This window comes from Petaurus breviceps, unplaced genomic scaffold (genome assembly GCF_028583685.1).
Source record: "Petaurus breviceps papuanus isolate PSGF00001 unplaced genomic scaffold, PetGlider_PUasm1.0 428, whole genome shotgun sequence".
In the NCBI taxonomy this organism is placed as follows: Eukaryota; Metazoa; Chordata; class Mammalia; order Diprotodontia; family Petauridae; genus Petaurus; species Petaurus breviceps.
In genome coordinates this window covers 361,210-377,716 of record NW_027186331.1, presented here as the reverse complement: position 1 = coordinate 377,716, position 16,507 = coordinate 361,210, and the positions used below count along the sequence as shown (strand labels likewise).

The 16,507-nt window shown below is 42.0% G+C and overlaps 1 protein-coding gene across 2 annotated transcripts in view; it reads left to right on the top strand.

The window, feature by feature from the left end:
* RSPH14 (radial spoke head 14 homolog) overlaps positions 1–16,507 on the top strand; it is a 179,959-nt gene that overhangs the window by 160,127 nt on the left and 3,325 nt on the right. Inside the window, exon 7 of one of the 2 annotated variants that reach the window (XM_069100809.1) lies at positions 3,402–4,529. The exons of the other annotated variant lie outside the window; for it this stretch is intronic. Coding sequence (XP_068956910.1) covers positions 3,402–3,484 — 83 coding nt within the window. The 3' untranslated portion in view covers positions 3,485–4,529. Of the gene's footprint in view, positions 1–3,401; positions 4,530–16,507 lie in introns of those variants that run through there. 2 annotated transcript variants of the gene reach the window in all.

Below are 16,507 nucleotides of genomic sequence, written 5' to 3'. Positions count from 1 at the left end.
ACACACATAGATACATGCACACACTCACATATGCACACATACACACAAATACACACTCACACACATACACCCCCCACCCCCCATGGGATAAAGAAACAGGCTTGGAGGAAGATGAGGGGATTTGACCGGAATCTGGCCAGTTACTTCTTGATCTCATCGCTGCTGCCGGTTATTTTTGTCAGGCTGAGTTGGGGGAAAGGTTGGTGGAAGTTTTTTCCACTCTGCATGAACTCCCCTCCTCATCCTCCATCCCTGGGGAGGTGGGAGGAGCCTGGACCAGCAACAGAAAGACCTGGGTCCCTTCCTGAATCCCCTCTGTGGCTCTGGGCTACTCATACATTCCCTTCCCATGGGGCTCTTTTATCCTCTGGAAGATGAAGGCTTTGGAAAGTGCCTTCCAGCTCTAAATTGTCGCTCCTGTCTTCATGACCCATGGATTAACCCTCTAATTCTAACCCAGAGCTGTGTCTTCTGGCCCTGCTGGAAGCTGAGCCCCACCTGTGCCCCACCATTAGGAAATCTTTCTTCAGGGTCTTCCAGAGCCCTCAATCAACACATTCCATGGGAGGAAGAATTTGGGGAGTTGTGAACCACTCACACCTTTTTGGAGATCAGTTTAGCAGCTCAGGTGGTAGTCCCCCTTGGGTGAGATGCTTTGTGCATCCTGGAGGATCAGGGCATCTGAGGCGAGAGCTAGTCCTGAAATGGATGTGGGAGAGCCCTAAAGAGCAAAGTGCCTGACATATTCATTTTGCTATACGCTCTCTTCAGTGACTCCCCTAACCAGATTTTACCATTCCCAGAATGGCATTGAGACCTTTTTTTAAGGTAATTGACACCTCCAACCTTTTGGGAGGAGACTTGGCCACATGAGATCCAGTCACAGGGTGGGAGAAACCCATGAATGGAGTCTCTTCCCCCCCAACCGTTCCCTCTGCCCCAGATTATAACCAGTGATTCTTGACCCCATTTTTAACCCATTATTTCCCATGGTCCAGGTACTCTGAGAAGTGAGCTAAGATGGACACAGAAGGCACCCCAGTGAAATAGCAAGATGCCACAGTCATTGTCCTGAGCCCAGATATTTAATGTGGGTTCATGAAACAAAGATGGAGTGGAATTTCCAGTATTTGTTCAGAAAGATCCTGTCCTGGGGTGAAGTTAGGAAATCCCAATGTTGTGATAACAGTATTTTCAGGCCTATACATGTATCTTTGTATATCTGTGTCTGTGTCTGTACATCTCTGTTTCTGGACATATATGGGGATATATCTCTTCACATGCCTGTATGTCCGTGTGTATCTGTGTTTGCTTGTGTCTGTATATCTGTGTAGCTTTGGGTGTGTTTCTGTGTGTCCCTAAATATTTGTCTTTTTGGAACCTGAGTATGTATGTATCTGTATCTCTGTGGGTCTATGTGTTTGTATGAGTGTAACTGTATGGTTCTGAGCTACTGTTTGGGAACATAGCTGTGTGCTGATTGATCTTCCTGAGTGTGCTAAAGAAATCCCTCCATTGCTGAAAATGTTGGAGATTAGAGAAAGGAAGCCTTGCTTGTGTGCCTTTAAGGCACTCACTATGCTGGCTGAGGCCCCTCCAAGAGCCCTGCCATATTTATCAAGGAGCTGAATAAATTTGAGGATTTGCTGATGGAGAGGGAACCAGACTTGATTCAAACAGGGCAAATAGCAACCAATGTCATCCTGTAGAAGCCCTGAGACTTGGCCTCTAGGACCAGAGACTTTCCTTTTCTTTTAAAAAATAATATTTTATTTTTCCCGATTACATATGAAGGCAATTTTTAACATTCATTTAAAAAATATGAGCTCCAAATTATCTCCCCCCCATCTAAGATAGTAATTTAATTTAGGTTATGTATGTGCAATCATGTAAAACATATTTCCATATTATGTTGTAAAAGGAGAAATAGGCCAAAGGAAAAGAACCATGAAAATAATAAAGTGAAAATAGTATGATTCAATCTGCATTCAGATTCCATCAGTTCTTTCTCTGGATGTGGCTAGCATTTTCCATCATGAATCCTTAGGAATTGTTTTGCAACATTGTATTGCTGATAAGAGCTAAGTTGTTCCCTGCACAATGCTGCTGATAACTGTGTACAGTGTTCTCTTGGTTCTGCTCACTTCACTTTGCATCAGTTCATATAAATCTCTCCAGGTTTTTCTGAAATCAACCTGCTCATCATTTATTATAGAACAATAATATTGCATTGAAATCATATACCACAGCTTGTTTAGCCACTCCCCATTTGATGGGCATCCCTTCAATGTCCAATTCTTAGCCACCACAAAAAGAACTACTATAAATATTTTTGTACAAATAGGTCCTTTCCCCTTTTTTTGTATGTCTTTGGGATATGTACCTACTAGTGGTATTGCTGAATCAATGGTATGCACAGTTTTTTAGTCCTTTGTGCATAGTTTCAAATTGCTCTCCAGAATGCTTGGATCAGTTCACAACTCCACCAGTAGTGCCCAAATTTTCCAACATTTATAATTTTCCTTTTCTGTCATAGTAGACAGTCTGATAGATGTGAAGTGGTACATCAGAGTTTGTTTTAATTTGTGTTTTTTTTTAAATAGTGATTTAGTCTTCATATGACTATAGATAGCTTTGATTACTTCATCTGAAAACTGTTCATGAATCCTTTGATCATTTATCAATTTTGGAATGATTTATTCATATAAACTTGACCCAGTTCTCTATGTATTTGATAAATGAGACCTTTGTCAGAGACATTGCTATAGAGATTGTTTCCCAGTTTTCTACTGTCCTTGTAATCTTGGTTGCATTGGTTTCATGTCTGCAAAACTTTTAAAATTTAATATAATCAAAACTATCTATTTTACATTTTGGAATTCTATCTCTTGTTTGGTCATAATTTTTTTTCCTTTTCCATAGATCTGACAGGTAAACTATTCCTTGACCTCCTAATTAGCTTATGGTATCACCCTTTATGTCTAAATCATGTGTCCATTTTGACCTTATCTTGGTTTATGGTGTGAGATGTTGGTAGGACCAGAGACTTTCAACTGAACCTGGTCAGGCAAAATCTTGATAATCTTAATGATAATGGTTATTGTATAGTAATTGTAAATCTTCATCTTATTTAGGTCATGGTGACATCTCATTGGGCAAAATAATTACTAATAATTTCCTTTATTCACTCTTTATTTGTTTTGAATTTTCCTTTTTTCACTTTTAATATTGATATATTGATTTTCCTCTTTTCAATAGGCTAGATAATGTTTTATTCTTAAATTGTTTTGAAAAACCAACTTGTAGTTGTCTCTGTCATTCAACACTTTGTTTTGTTTTAAATTTTATTTGTCTCTTTATCGCTTCTCAGAATTTCTGTTCTTTCTATTGGGGGTGGCCAGGTGGTGCAGTGGATAGATTGCCAGACCTGAAGTCAAGAAGTCTCATCTTCCTGTCTGACCTCAGACACTTATTACTTGTGTGACCTTGGACAAGTCACTTAACTCGGCCTCAGTTCCTCAAATGTAAAATGAACTAGAGAAGGAAATGGAAAATTCTTCTAGTATCTTTGCCAAGAAAACCCCAAATGGGGTCATGAATAGTTGGACACGACTAAAAAACAACGGAACAAAAATTCTTTCCATTTAGATTGGGTTTTTTTATTTGTTGCTTTTCTGGTTTTCATGATTACAAGAAGACTAGCCTGTTCTTCCTCTCTTTTGCTGATGAAAGTATTTAGAGATATACATTTTCCCCAAGGACAGCTTTGACTTCATTCCAAAGGTTTTGCTACGTTGCCTCATTGTTGTTTTCATTAATGAAATTATCTATTGTTTTTATAATTTGTTCTTTGACCCACTAATTTTTTAGGATTAAATTATTTAGTCTCAAAATTTGACTCTTTTCTTCAAAGGCCCTTTATTGATTAAAATGTTTATTGAATTGTAGTCAGTAAAGGGTGCATTAAATATTTCTGGTTTTCTGAATTTCTTTATGAGGTTTTTGTGTCTAACACATGATAAATTTATGTAAATGTACAATGCACATATGAAAAATACATTATATTGCTTTGTATTCTCATTCAGTAGTTGCCAGAGATCTAGTATATCAAACTTTCTAAAATTCTATTCAAGTATTTATTCTCTTCCTTGCTTCTCTCTTTGTTAGATTTTCCTAGTTCTCAAAGGGGCTCACAGAAGTCTCCAACAATTATTCCTTTAAGTTTTACTTAGATGCTATGTCATTTGGTGTATATTTATTAAGTATTAATATTATTTCATTATCTGTGGTACTGTAAAACATTATGTCATTTCCCTGCTTATCTCTTTTAATCATATCTACTTTTCTGATACCTTGTCTAAGACCATGATTGTTCCCCTAGTTTTAAAAATTTGCCTGATGCATAATAAATTCTGCTTCAGTCTCTCATTTTAACTTTTTGTGAAGCCTTATGTTTCAAGTGTTCTTTGTAAACAACATATTGTTAGATTCTATCCATTCTGTTACTCTCCTCTATTTTGTAGGTGAGTTTACCCCATTTGTGTTCATGGTTATGGTTGTTTTTTGTGCAGTTCCCTCTGCCAAACTCTCTTAACCCCCCCACCCTCTTACATAGAAGAAAGGAAAGGAGAAAGAAGAAACATGATCAACACTCGTAATTTATAGTTGTAATGGTCAGCCCTTACTTTTTTGTCCCTTGTCTTTTCACAAAGCTCTGACCCCCATCTCTGGTTTTTACATTTTCTTTTCATCTAATTCCCTCTTTATGATCCACTCTTTGAAAATGATAGTTGTTTTGCTCATCACTATTCCTTCCCTAAGTCTGCTTCAGCTGTTAATCACAACCCTCACCCCCACTACCTCTCCCCGTCCTCACCTTTATCTTTGTTCAGATCCTTGCATTTCTAAACCAGCCTCTTTGTGTATGTGTGTGTGTGTTCAACCATCCTTTGTTTGGTTCAGATAAGAATGAGGTTCGTGAGGTGCCCTCTCCCTCTGCACCTTCCTTCCCCTATATCTTCATGCTCTTTTTCTTAGGCTGGACAATTGAATAATAATAAATAGTAAGTTCCTCAGGGGCGTCCAGATGGCTCAGCGAGCAAGAGCACCGGCCCCAGTGTTGGGATGACCTGGGGATCGAATCCGGGCTCAGATACTTAGCACCACACCCAGAAACACCTGGCCGTGTAACCTTGAGCAAGTTACTTAACCCCAATTGCTTAAAAAAATAGTAAGTTCCTCTCTCTTCTTTTAAATTTCTTCCCTACTATATTTCCCCTTCCCTTTTCTTTATCTTCCTAAAACCAACAAAACAGAATAAAACTACAACCAAGCCCTATGTTTGCTTTGTTAAACTCCCACTGCCATCCTTGAAAATAATAAGATTCTGAAGGTATAGCAGATATTCTCCTCCTATTAGAATGTATACACTTTATGGTTTAGCTCCTTCAAATGCTCAGATGTGTGTACCTACCTAGGTTCCTGTTGTCTTATGTTTCACATTTCAAATATTCTGCTCAGCTGTGATCTTTTCATCAGGTAGTCTTAGAAGGCTTTTTTTTTTTCTATTAAAGGTCCATTCCCTATCCCCACCCTGTCTCTAGGATATTGTGAAGTTTTACAGTATGGAAGCATATAGCATTGAGGCTGTGTTATAAAACATTAGGATTTAATGTTCCAATAGTGTTTTTGTTCTGATGTTATTAATCTTCTTTGACTCCCTAGAATCAAGGTAGGGTCTGTACTTAGTTGCTCAAAGGGATCAGAACAAGTGGGAATGTCCCTTTGTTATTCAAAAGAGTGTCCCTTAGTTTGTCTGGACTGAATCATGAGAGGTAAGCTGTATGTTTACCTTGGAGCAGACCAAGAGTTTTCTAGGAGGAGAAATCATCTCCAAGGATTCCCCTTAAACATTAATGTAGAGGAACTTGTCTGAGCTCCCATTCCAACCACCTCCAATACCTGTAAAAAATGACTCTGAACAAATTTTAGAGCTACAGAACCCACAAAGTGATGGAAAGAAACAAATTTCCGGCTGAAGGCAGCCTGGCAGGCCGACAGGAAGGGTGTATCGCAGTGCACTGGGAGCTGAGCACAGGCCTGCATGAGCTGCTCTGACCCAGACCTGGGGTGGCTCCAACCAGTAGCCCAGACCAGCTGGAGCAGACTTCAGGAGAGTGAATCACCAGCAGATGTGAAGTGGTTACAGGCCATGGAGGAGCTCAAGAAGGATTTTGAAAATCAAGTAAGAGAAGAGGGAAAAATTGGGAAGAGAAATGAGAACATTGCAAAAACTGATGAAAAGAGAGTCAACAGCCTGACTGAAGAAAATAACACCTTAAAAATAGACTAACTCAAATGGCAAAAGAGGGCCAAAAAGCCAATGAGGAGAAGAATGCCTTAAAAAACTGAATTGCCCAGATGGAAAAGGAATTTCAAAAACTCACTGAAGAGAATAATTCCTTCCAAATTAGATTGGAACAAATGGAAGCTAATGACTTTATGAAAAATCAAGATACTATAAAATAGATTCAAGCAAATGAAAAAATAGAAGGCAATGTGAAATATCTCATTGTAAAAACCACTGACTTGGAAAATAGATCCAGGATAGATAATTTAAAAATTATTGGACTACCTGAAAGCCATGATCAAAAAAAGAACCTAGGAATTATCCTTCAAGAAATTCTCAAGGAAAATTGCCCTTATATTCTAGAACAAGAGGGCAAAATAGAAATCGAAAGAATTCACTTATCACCTCTTGAAAAAGATCCCCAAAAGTAAACTCTTAGGAATATCATAGCCAGATTCTGGAATTCCCTCCCAGATCAAGGAGAAAATATTACAAGAAGCCAGGAAGAAACAATTTGAATATTGTGGAAACACAATCAAGATAGCACAGGATCTTGCAGCTTCTACTGTGAGGGATCGAAGGGCTTGGAATATGATATTCTGGAGGTGGGATTAAAACCAAGAACCACTTACCCAGCAAAACTGAGTATAATGTTTTAGGAGAAAATATGGTCATTCAATGAAATAGAGGACTTTCAAGCATTCTTGATGAAAAAAAAACAGAGCTGAACAGAAAAATTGACTTTCAAATACAAGAAGCAAGAGAAGCATGAGCAGGTAAACAGGAAAAAGAAATCATAAGGAATTTATTAAAGTTGAACTATTTACATTCCTACATGGAAAATTGATAATTGTATCTCATGAGACTTTTCTCAGCATGAAGATAGTTGATACATACATACATATATATGTATACATACATATATGTATGTGTAGGAGGATGTATGTGTGTAAAATACATATGTGAGTGTGTGTATATGTGTGTACATGTATACATAGACAGAGGGCACAGGATCAGTTGAATAGGAAGGGATGATATCTAAAAAATAAAATTAAGAGGTGAGAAGGGAATATATTGGGAGAGGAGAAAAGGAGAGATAGAATAGGGTAAATTATCTCATATAAAAGAGGCAAGAGAAAACTATTACAATGGAGAGGAAGAGTAGGAAAGTGAAAGGGAATGAGTCAACTTTATTCTCATTGAATTTGGCTCAAGGAGGGAATAACATACATACTCAGTTGGGTATCTTACCCTACAGGAAAGTAGGGTGGAAGGGGATAAGAGGGGGGATGATGGAAGGGAGGGCAGATTGGGGGAGAGGGTAGTTAGAAGCAAACACTTTTGAAAAGGGACAGGGTCAAAGTAGAAAATAGGATAAATGGGGGGTGGGATAGGATGGAGGGAAATATAGTTAGTCTTTCACAATATAACTACTATGGAAATGTTTTGTGTATGTATACATGTACAACCTATATTGAAATGCTTGCTTTCCAGTGGCGGTGGGTGAGGAGGGAAGAAGGGAAAGAATCTGGAAATCAAAGTTTGAAAGACAAATGTTAAAAAAATTGTTTCTTTTACATGCAAATGGGAAATAAGATATACAGACTCTGGGGTATAGAAATCCATCTTGCCCTACTAGAAAGTTAGAAGGGGGATTGAGAAGGATATAAGAGAGAACAGATTGGGAGATGGGGTATTCAGTAGGCTCACTATCTTGGGGTGGTGGGTAGGGGAAAGTAGGGGAGAAAATTTGTAATTCAAAATCTTGTGGAAATGAATGTTGAAAACTTAAAAAAAATAAATACATAAATTAGAGTAAAAGAAAAAAAACTTAATGTAACTATTACTCTGATAAAGCAAAAAATAAAACCCCCAAACTTAAGCTATGTACTTTTGTTCTATCATGCTGTGGGACATTGTCCTATTTTCAGGTTACCATAAAATGGAAGTATGCATTGCTTGGGTCAGAGACAATTCCACTTAGCAGGGGAAACTCGATCCACTTGGACCTTTCTCTCACCCTCAAAGCAGAACCGCTTATGTAGCTCTGTCTGACAGATTTGGCCTTTCCTCTTAAGGGGTCATATTTCATCTGGAATCAGTGAGACTGGATAATTCTACTCTGAATAAACTCTTGGGGGGTTCCATTATTGGCCCATGCCTCCAGGCGGTTGGCCACCAAGTTTTCTAAGAGGATCAATTCAGAGCAATGATGGCTTCTACTAGGTGCTGGGATTAGAGTCTTTCCAAATCACTGAACTGTGGGAGAAAAGACCCTGTACTCGGTGTTTTGACCTGAGTCCATCGGGCCCACTGAGGTATCTGTTGATGCACACGTTTCTGTTCACGTCCACCCCTGAGGCCTCCTGTGTGTTGGGGGCTAAGCCAGTTTCAGTCTGACTGGCCCAAAGCTGCTGCCAAAGCCAGTGGGACTGGCCCAGAGCTGTGACCTGGCGATGGGGGCGTTTTCCTTCCTTTCTCCTTGACCATCAGACGAAAGTCTTGTGGTGCTAGTTAGTTTTTGTTGCTTGTCCTTCATTCTCAGAAAGGACCATAACATCAGGGAGGTGACGCCATGATTTACTAGAGAATTGTATTTAAGGGAGGGTGGGCTGTGCAAGGTCTTCTCCTCTGGAGCCATGGGGGGCCAGACAAGGATCTGGATGCCTGCAGATGGCCCTGTACCCACTTAGTCAGCAGGCCCTTCAGGGAATCCCATCAGCCTTGTAAGTGGCCAATCGAACCTAACTGAGGTGATAAGTTTGGTTTCCTCCCCACACTGTGGCTTGTGCCATGCATGTGACTCATTCTGTTTCAGTATGGACTGGTTGTGCCCTTAAGGTTGTCCTGACAAAACAGGAAAGGTCTGTGAGAATGCTGCAGCCCTCAGTGCTGCTGGAACAAGACCAGGCTCCCTGATCTGGGGTCAGGCTTAGCCCTGGGTCTTGCCGTTTGGTGAAATCAGGAACCAGGTTCCTTTTGTCATTAAGATGGAAGGCAGGGTGCCCTGAGTAAGTGAGGATGGAGTCAGTAAGTGTGAGGCCTGATTTCTCCTCAGTCAGGTCAAGTAGCGTCAGAATGAAGTGTCCAATGTCAAAGTTTGGAGGAGACTCCAGGATGGGAAACCGAGCAGCCCCAGGAAAGGCAAGAATCTCATATTTCACCCACTTAATACTCATAAACCAGGGCATGGAGGTAGCTGGAATGAGCAGTGTGAAGAGGAGGATGCTTTAAGCCTAAAAAAACGAGTGTGCCCCCGAGGTGTCTGGGTAGGCGGCTGACTGGCTGCTGGCACTGAAGTGATGGCTTTGTCCTTTGTGTATGTCTCTGATGAAACCTGTGCAGCAAAAAGGTCTTTGGTCCTTCACAGAATTAAAGTCAGTTTTAGAAGCTTTTTTTTCCTCCTGTGGCTTCCAACATGAGAAGCCTCTGAGGCCACTTGCTGCCAAATCTTGTGGCTAAGATCCCTGTCCTGCAAGGATTGTTCCTGTCTCCCTTTGTTTCCTTCTCTTCTTCCCTCCTCTGAAACAGTTCTGAGGAAAGGCAGTGCCTGGGCAGGAGGAAAGGTCGATCATTTGTTAGTGGTGGGAAGAGTCTGACCTGCTCAACCTTTCAGAATGAGTTAGCAGGATATCATGTTCTCATTAATTGGAAGCAAAGTCAGCCCAGAGGAATTAGAAAAAGATTAGAGTGAAACATGCCATTGCAGGTAAGAAAACTGATTTATGATGTCAAGGACAGCAGTCCTGGCCCCACACCTGGATGTTTCCCTTATCTTGTTGAGCTGTTTCAGTTGTGTCTGACTCTTGGTGACCTCATTTGGTAAAGATGCTGGAGTGGTTTGCGGTTTCCTTCTCCAGCTCATTTTACAGATGAGCAAACAGAAACAAACAGGGCTAAGTGACTTGTCCAAGGTCACACAGGCAGTGTGGCTGGATTAGAACTCAGGTCTCCCTCACTCCAGACTGAGTATTCTATGCACTGCACCACTCGCTGCTCTGCTACATCCCCTCTTATCATCTAGTAGCAAAATGCTGCAATAGGTTTGAGCAATTTTGCCTGAAGGATGTGCCACATGCCGCCCAAGGTCAAGTTAGTAGAGTTTGTGCCCCATGAGTGAAACATTCAGGTATGAATATGTTACTGGAACTGGATGGAGAAAATTGCACTGATTTGCAAGCGAGACAGATTGGGGGGGGGGGTAGGGAGCGAGGGGAAGAACTAGAAGACACCAAATTGGAACACGAACCATAGTCTGAAAGCAGAAAAGCATCAGGCTAACCAATGAACAGTTGTGTGCTCCACAAGGTGGTGAAATCCCAAATCAGCATGAAGAGAGAGCAGTTAATCTAGGTTAATCAGTCTGGGACTGGGGGGATAAAGGATGAAATGAAAATGTAGTTGATGTAGCACCATGGAGATGCAAAGCTCTGTGACGGGGACCCCCAGCCCCAGCTGCCTGAATGCGGGTTCTCTGGTACTCTTATAGGGCTTGGGTATTTGGGCTCTCTGCCAGTGACACCAGCCCTCGCACATAATGTTCCCTGAGTTCTCAGGGAGGGGTCCCTCTGCCTCAGTTCCACTAAACCACTAACAGTAAGATTAGCTTTTGCAGAGGAATACTTACTTCAAAAGTGTAATTGTAAATATACAAACTTGTCCCCCGCCCCCGTGTCACCTCAGTCTCTGGGGGGAGGAAAGGGATTAGGCTTACACTTTAGCTCAGTTCCTTAGAGAAAAATCCTCTTGAGGCACAAGTCACCGGGCTCCCTGGTTGCTCCAAGCTCCCTTGTCAGGCTGACTGGCTACACAGTCCCATCTGCAGTCTTGTCTCCAAGGGCGCCACAGCTTAAACTCCCGGAGCCAGTGGGGAATAATGCCAGCAGCTGAAACTGGGGACAGAGAACACAGAACAAAAGCAAACACCCACAGATCCATTTCTTGGAGCCAGGGCCAAAGGGGAGGGAATAGGGAAGGTATCACTCCTCCTGGTTCAGTTCATGGCACCAACGTTGTGGGGGACTGTAAGTGATCTTCACCCTCTGGGAGCAGATGGGAAAGGGAGGCTCTGACCTAACCTGGCTAATTTTAAAGAAGCAGCTTCAGCTTGTTCCAGCTCTGTAACCAATCAAAGAAGGTTCCTGCCACCTACGTGGGAGGGAAACATGGGGAAGGAAGGTCTCTCCATGGTGGACATCAGGACATCAACAAGGCAAACCCTACTATACCTCTATTGAAAGACAATATGAGATGTATATCATTCCCATCAACCCTTAAGCAATTCATGTAGCATTCCAGAGTCAAAAGAGCAATGGGGAGAACCTGGGGCATTGGAAAGGAGCTGTCCATTGACCTAGCCAAAAAGGGCATAGGAAATGTAGATCTCTTTTAGAAACCATCTGGGAATGGAAGTTGTCTCTGAAGAGACGTTTCCCAAGAAATTGGAGAGATTTAAGATTTCTCATTATTTTTCAGTTTGATTCCACAAAGGCTGGTCAACTGATGATAATGTGGCAGGACCCTTTAGGCCTGAGCAACTCAAACTGGGCTTATCATGCATTTGCTCGATTGTTATCCATGGCAGAGTGTGGCTGTGTTCTGGATCATTAACCACGGAACGAGGATGGCCTTGTTCCCTTGTAGCAACGACATTAAAAGCTCTAACCCCTCGGTGCCCATTCTGAACACAACCAGCCGGGATGGCCAAACTGGGAGATGCAAGCGTGCAGGATTCCTTCCATGTTGTAAGTGATCCAGAGACGCATTTGCTGGCACTGAAGTCATTAGTTCGGTGGCGCTAAGCTTTTTTGTGTTTTATATTTTAGACCTATGATCTAATCATTTGGGGAATACGCTCCTTTAGAAGGGATTGGATGGGCGCCTGTATGTTACAGGCAAAGTTCCCATAACATTTGATGTATAGATTGATACCACTGATGACAATACAGACATCCCTGTATTTTGTGAGGGAAGAGAGCTAGCCAGAGGTGCTGGCACTGGTGATCTCAGCAGCTTGGGAGGCTCCTGCTGCCTCACTCAAGGAGATAAAACTAGACAAGAAGAGTGTGGATGGTTGCAAAGGCTGTGCCTGGGGTTCTCCTTTTTTTAAGCGAAGCTTTCTTTAGCAGCTTGCTACTTCTCAGGTGCTGCCATCTGACTGGCAAAAGTTAAAGCAACTAGGTGTTCTTGCTGCTGGGAGAGGTAAGTGATTCCACTGGATGCCTTGGGAACAAGGCTGACTCTGCAGGCCCAGTACGGAGAGAGAATAAATACTGAGAGACACTTAACACTCTTAGGCTGGGATGCTAAGAACAAGCCACTGAACTTAAAAAAAAATTCTTATTTATTGACTATTTTGTAAATGGTTCTATTTTTTTTTTACCTGAGCTATATGATTCAATAGCACTTTGCTGTCTAACTCTCTAATGGTTACATTGGTTACAGAGTATAACAAATAAAGGCCTATGGGGATCCTGATACCAACTTCTTTCTGTGACCCTATTTGCGGTTTTCTTGGCAGAGATACGGGAGTGGTTTGTCATTTCTTTTTCCAGCTCATTTTACAGATGAGGAAATGGAGGCAAACAGGGTTAAGTGACTTGCCCAGGGTCACACAGCTATGAAGTGTCTAAGGTTGGATTTGAACTCAGATCTTCTGACCCCAGGCCCAGTGCTCTTGTACTTGGTACCACCCAGCTGCCTTCTACCAACTTCTACTCTTATTGGGAAGTCAGGCTTCCCCACTAAGAATAGATCTTCTCCCAGAATTCTGGGGCTGGCTTCTCGATCACTTCCACTCCCCCTTGTCTTCAGTTTCGCTCTTACTACTGTCTGCTTCCCAATACGCTCATGTCCCATCCTCAGTAAGCCCTTACTGGATTCATCCGTCTGCCTTAGTCATCACGTATCTCTCTTCCCTTGTGAACTTTTAAGGGGACCCCAATTACATCTGCTCCAAATGGGGTTTGGCACTCGCCTTGCCTCATTCATCTAGGAGGTAACCGCATGAGAGCTTTTCTTTTATTAATGAGTAAGACTGTCTGTCCATCAGGCGGAGACACTCCAGTGGTACAGAGCTTGTTCTGAGATCCAGAAGGGGCTGCACTTGTCCCTCTTGACCTGACAGGATGTGCGTCATGAATCAGGAGTCTCTTCCGACCATGGCCTGAAGTTATGCCTGAAGGCTGTCAGTCTGGGAATGTAACTGTTCACCACACACTTCCCATGCCTCTCACCCTATTAAAGAGTTTGGAAACCCATAGGAACCCTGGGGAGGATTCCTGTAGGCTAGAGTAGTCCTCCACCTGAAAAGGGATGGGAGGAAGCACGAACCCCTGGAGAAAGCCTGGTCATTTCACAAATGCTCCTGGAATGGCACCAAGTCTTTTCTAGGGAATAGGGAGTTTGTGCACTTTCTGGCCTTCACAGCCATTTAGCTGCAGGATGCACAAAGATTAGAAATGAGGATGTGGTTGCTGTACAAGCCTTATTGGGTTGGACAAAGAATAGGCAATACACTGTCCATATGGCTTATAACTACACTGGAATGATCAGTCAATAGCTTCAGATGATCCATTTTCAATGTCTGTGGCCAAGGGGGATCAGATAATGTAATGACTAGCAGAGCAGGGGATTAATGGTAGGTACTTTTAAGCTCTGCTTGCCCTTGATTCCTAATCTTCAGAGCTTTCTTGTTACTGTTAGGAGACTGAAGGATTGGGGAGTTCAGTATGTTTGAGCCATCCTGTTGTCTCCACCCACTGCATGACTTTCTGTACCTCCTTAATATCATTTGCCACAAGCACAGAACAATTCCTATCCTCTATTATGCAGTTCACCATGCTTCTGGAATGGTTCCCCTCTTCATCTAATTGTTTTGCTGCATCTGCTGTCATTAAGGTAAAATTCAGAGAGTTTGATGTCTTCCATACCAAACTTTTGAGGCTACAGATCTGTGGCAGCCTAAAGAACAAGGTGGGCTGGTGAAAATGGGATTCTTGAATTAATGGAGACCACACCCAGGATTAGTTTGTGCTCAGCACATGGTGGAAGAGATGTATCTCTATGACCTCAGTTAAGTTATAAAGTAGTAGGAATTTCTGCTGGAATAATGTCTTTGATCTGGGTGTTCTTAACTTCTGTTGATTCCCTAAATTCAAGGATCACCTCAAGAAAGGGTATACACTAAGTTGTTCAGAATCAGTGATTTGATAGAGGGAGTATCCCTTTGTTAGCCAAGAGAAATATCTCTTAGTTTATTGTGGACTGAATCCTAAGAGATGTCCCACATGTTTGTCCTAGACTTGTTGAAAAGAGGGCACCAGGAGAACAGATTATATCTGAGGGAGAGGACCGGAGGGACGTGTGTCCCCCTAGTAAAGACGAAACAAACAAGGAAACACAACCGATGCTTTAGCATCTTGCTTTGGAATTCTGGCTTTTGTTTCACGATTACATAAATGTCATGTGTCCATTGCTCAGGTCAGAGAAGAATGTGCTTAATGGGGGAAGCTGCTCCTTTGGACCACACTCTTGAAGCCGAAATGCTTACGTACTAATACATTATGTCTGACAGACTGTGGTGAAAACACAGTATTGACTTTTTCTCCTAGAGAAGGATAACATATTCTTGGTTATAAGATTTTGTGTTTTACTTTTTCTGGATTCCTGTGCCCTCTAGAACACTAGCTCCATAAATGATTCCTTTCTTTTCATCTTAAATCCCTTCCTTTCTCCCTCTTTCAGTCTTCTGGCACACTGAGGCCTGCCTCTCCCCAATGACATTTTTTCCCTTTGCCACCCTTTCTAGTACTGGCTACACTTTCCCTTGTACCCCCCAACTCACTGGTCTTGGGAGGAGGGGTGCCAAAATACTCCTCATTTCTCATGACCAACTCCATAATCTATCACCATCATTCAGCAATGTCTTCTCTTTTGAGGTTCATATCATCAAAATTTATCACCTAATTGGGATCCTGGTAGCCATTATCTATTAATCTCTGGGACATTCTCCTTCCTTCATCCCTCAGTGAGTTCACTGCCTGGCTCACAGACTTTCTCTCTACCCCAACTCTTTTTTTTTTGAGGGGGAAAGGTAGGGCAGTTGGGGTTAAGTGACTTGGCCAAAGCCACATGACTAGTTTTTGTGTTGTGTCTGAGGCCAGATTTCAACTCAGGTCCTCCTGACTCCAGGACCGATGCTCTATTCACTGTGCCACCTAGCTGCCCCTCTATCCCAAACTCTTGCTTCTTATGCAAAGGAACTTCAACATATAGAATGATGCTTTCTCCCTTCCAAGTTACTCTTTCTCTTCAGTTTCCATGACCTACTCCTCCCCTCCACATAAAATATACAATTGAAAAAGCCATACCATTATTTCTTCACCAGCCACAAGCATTCTACTTCCATGTGGAATATGGATTCTAAAATTTCTCTATCTAAGATCATCACAATTTTTTATCATTCTCCTTCTCTATGTTTTAATCATCCCTAACCCTGTTCTTCATCTTCACTGTGTCCTTCCATTCCATTCCTCAGTTCTTCGGCCATCACTAGCTACATTCTCTTCCCTTTCCTATATTGACTCCTTGATAAATCAAATCCTTCCCTTTCCTCTACTGTCAATCCCTTGCCCTCTTGTCCTATTTCTAGCCAGACCTTGTCAAATACCAATCCTGAATTACTCATTCTATCCATTTCCTTCACTCCTAGTAAGCACTGCTGAATGGAATTGAAGGAAACTATGAAACTATGCTGATTGGGTCCCTCGCAAATGTATGTTATACATCAACTGGACCCTCACTGCAGCAAAACAATCATACTCCTTCCTAATTAATTCCCTAACCTGCTATCCACTGTGGCTGTTACAAATATTGTCATTATTCAACCATCCCCCCCTCCCCCCCATCACTCTCTGATTGAGTTACACTTCACGGAAAAACCTGACATTATCTGATAGCTTTATTTTATCCTCTCCTCATCTCAGAAATCTCCCCTATCTCTTCCTCCTTTGACAGAAGAAAAGGTAGCCCTTCTCCTTTCTTGCTAAGGCCAATTCCTCTACAAATACCCTGAATCCTCTTCCCTCCCATCTTCTCCAGCACTGTCCTCACTATTCTCTCTCTCTCTCTCTCTCTCTCTCTCTCTCTCTCTCTCTC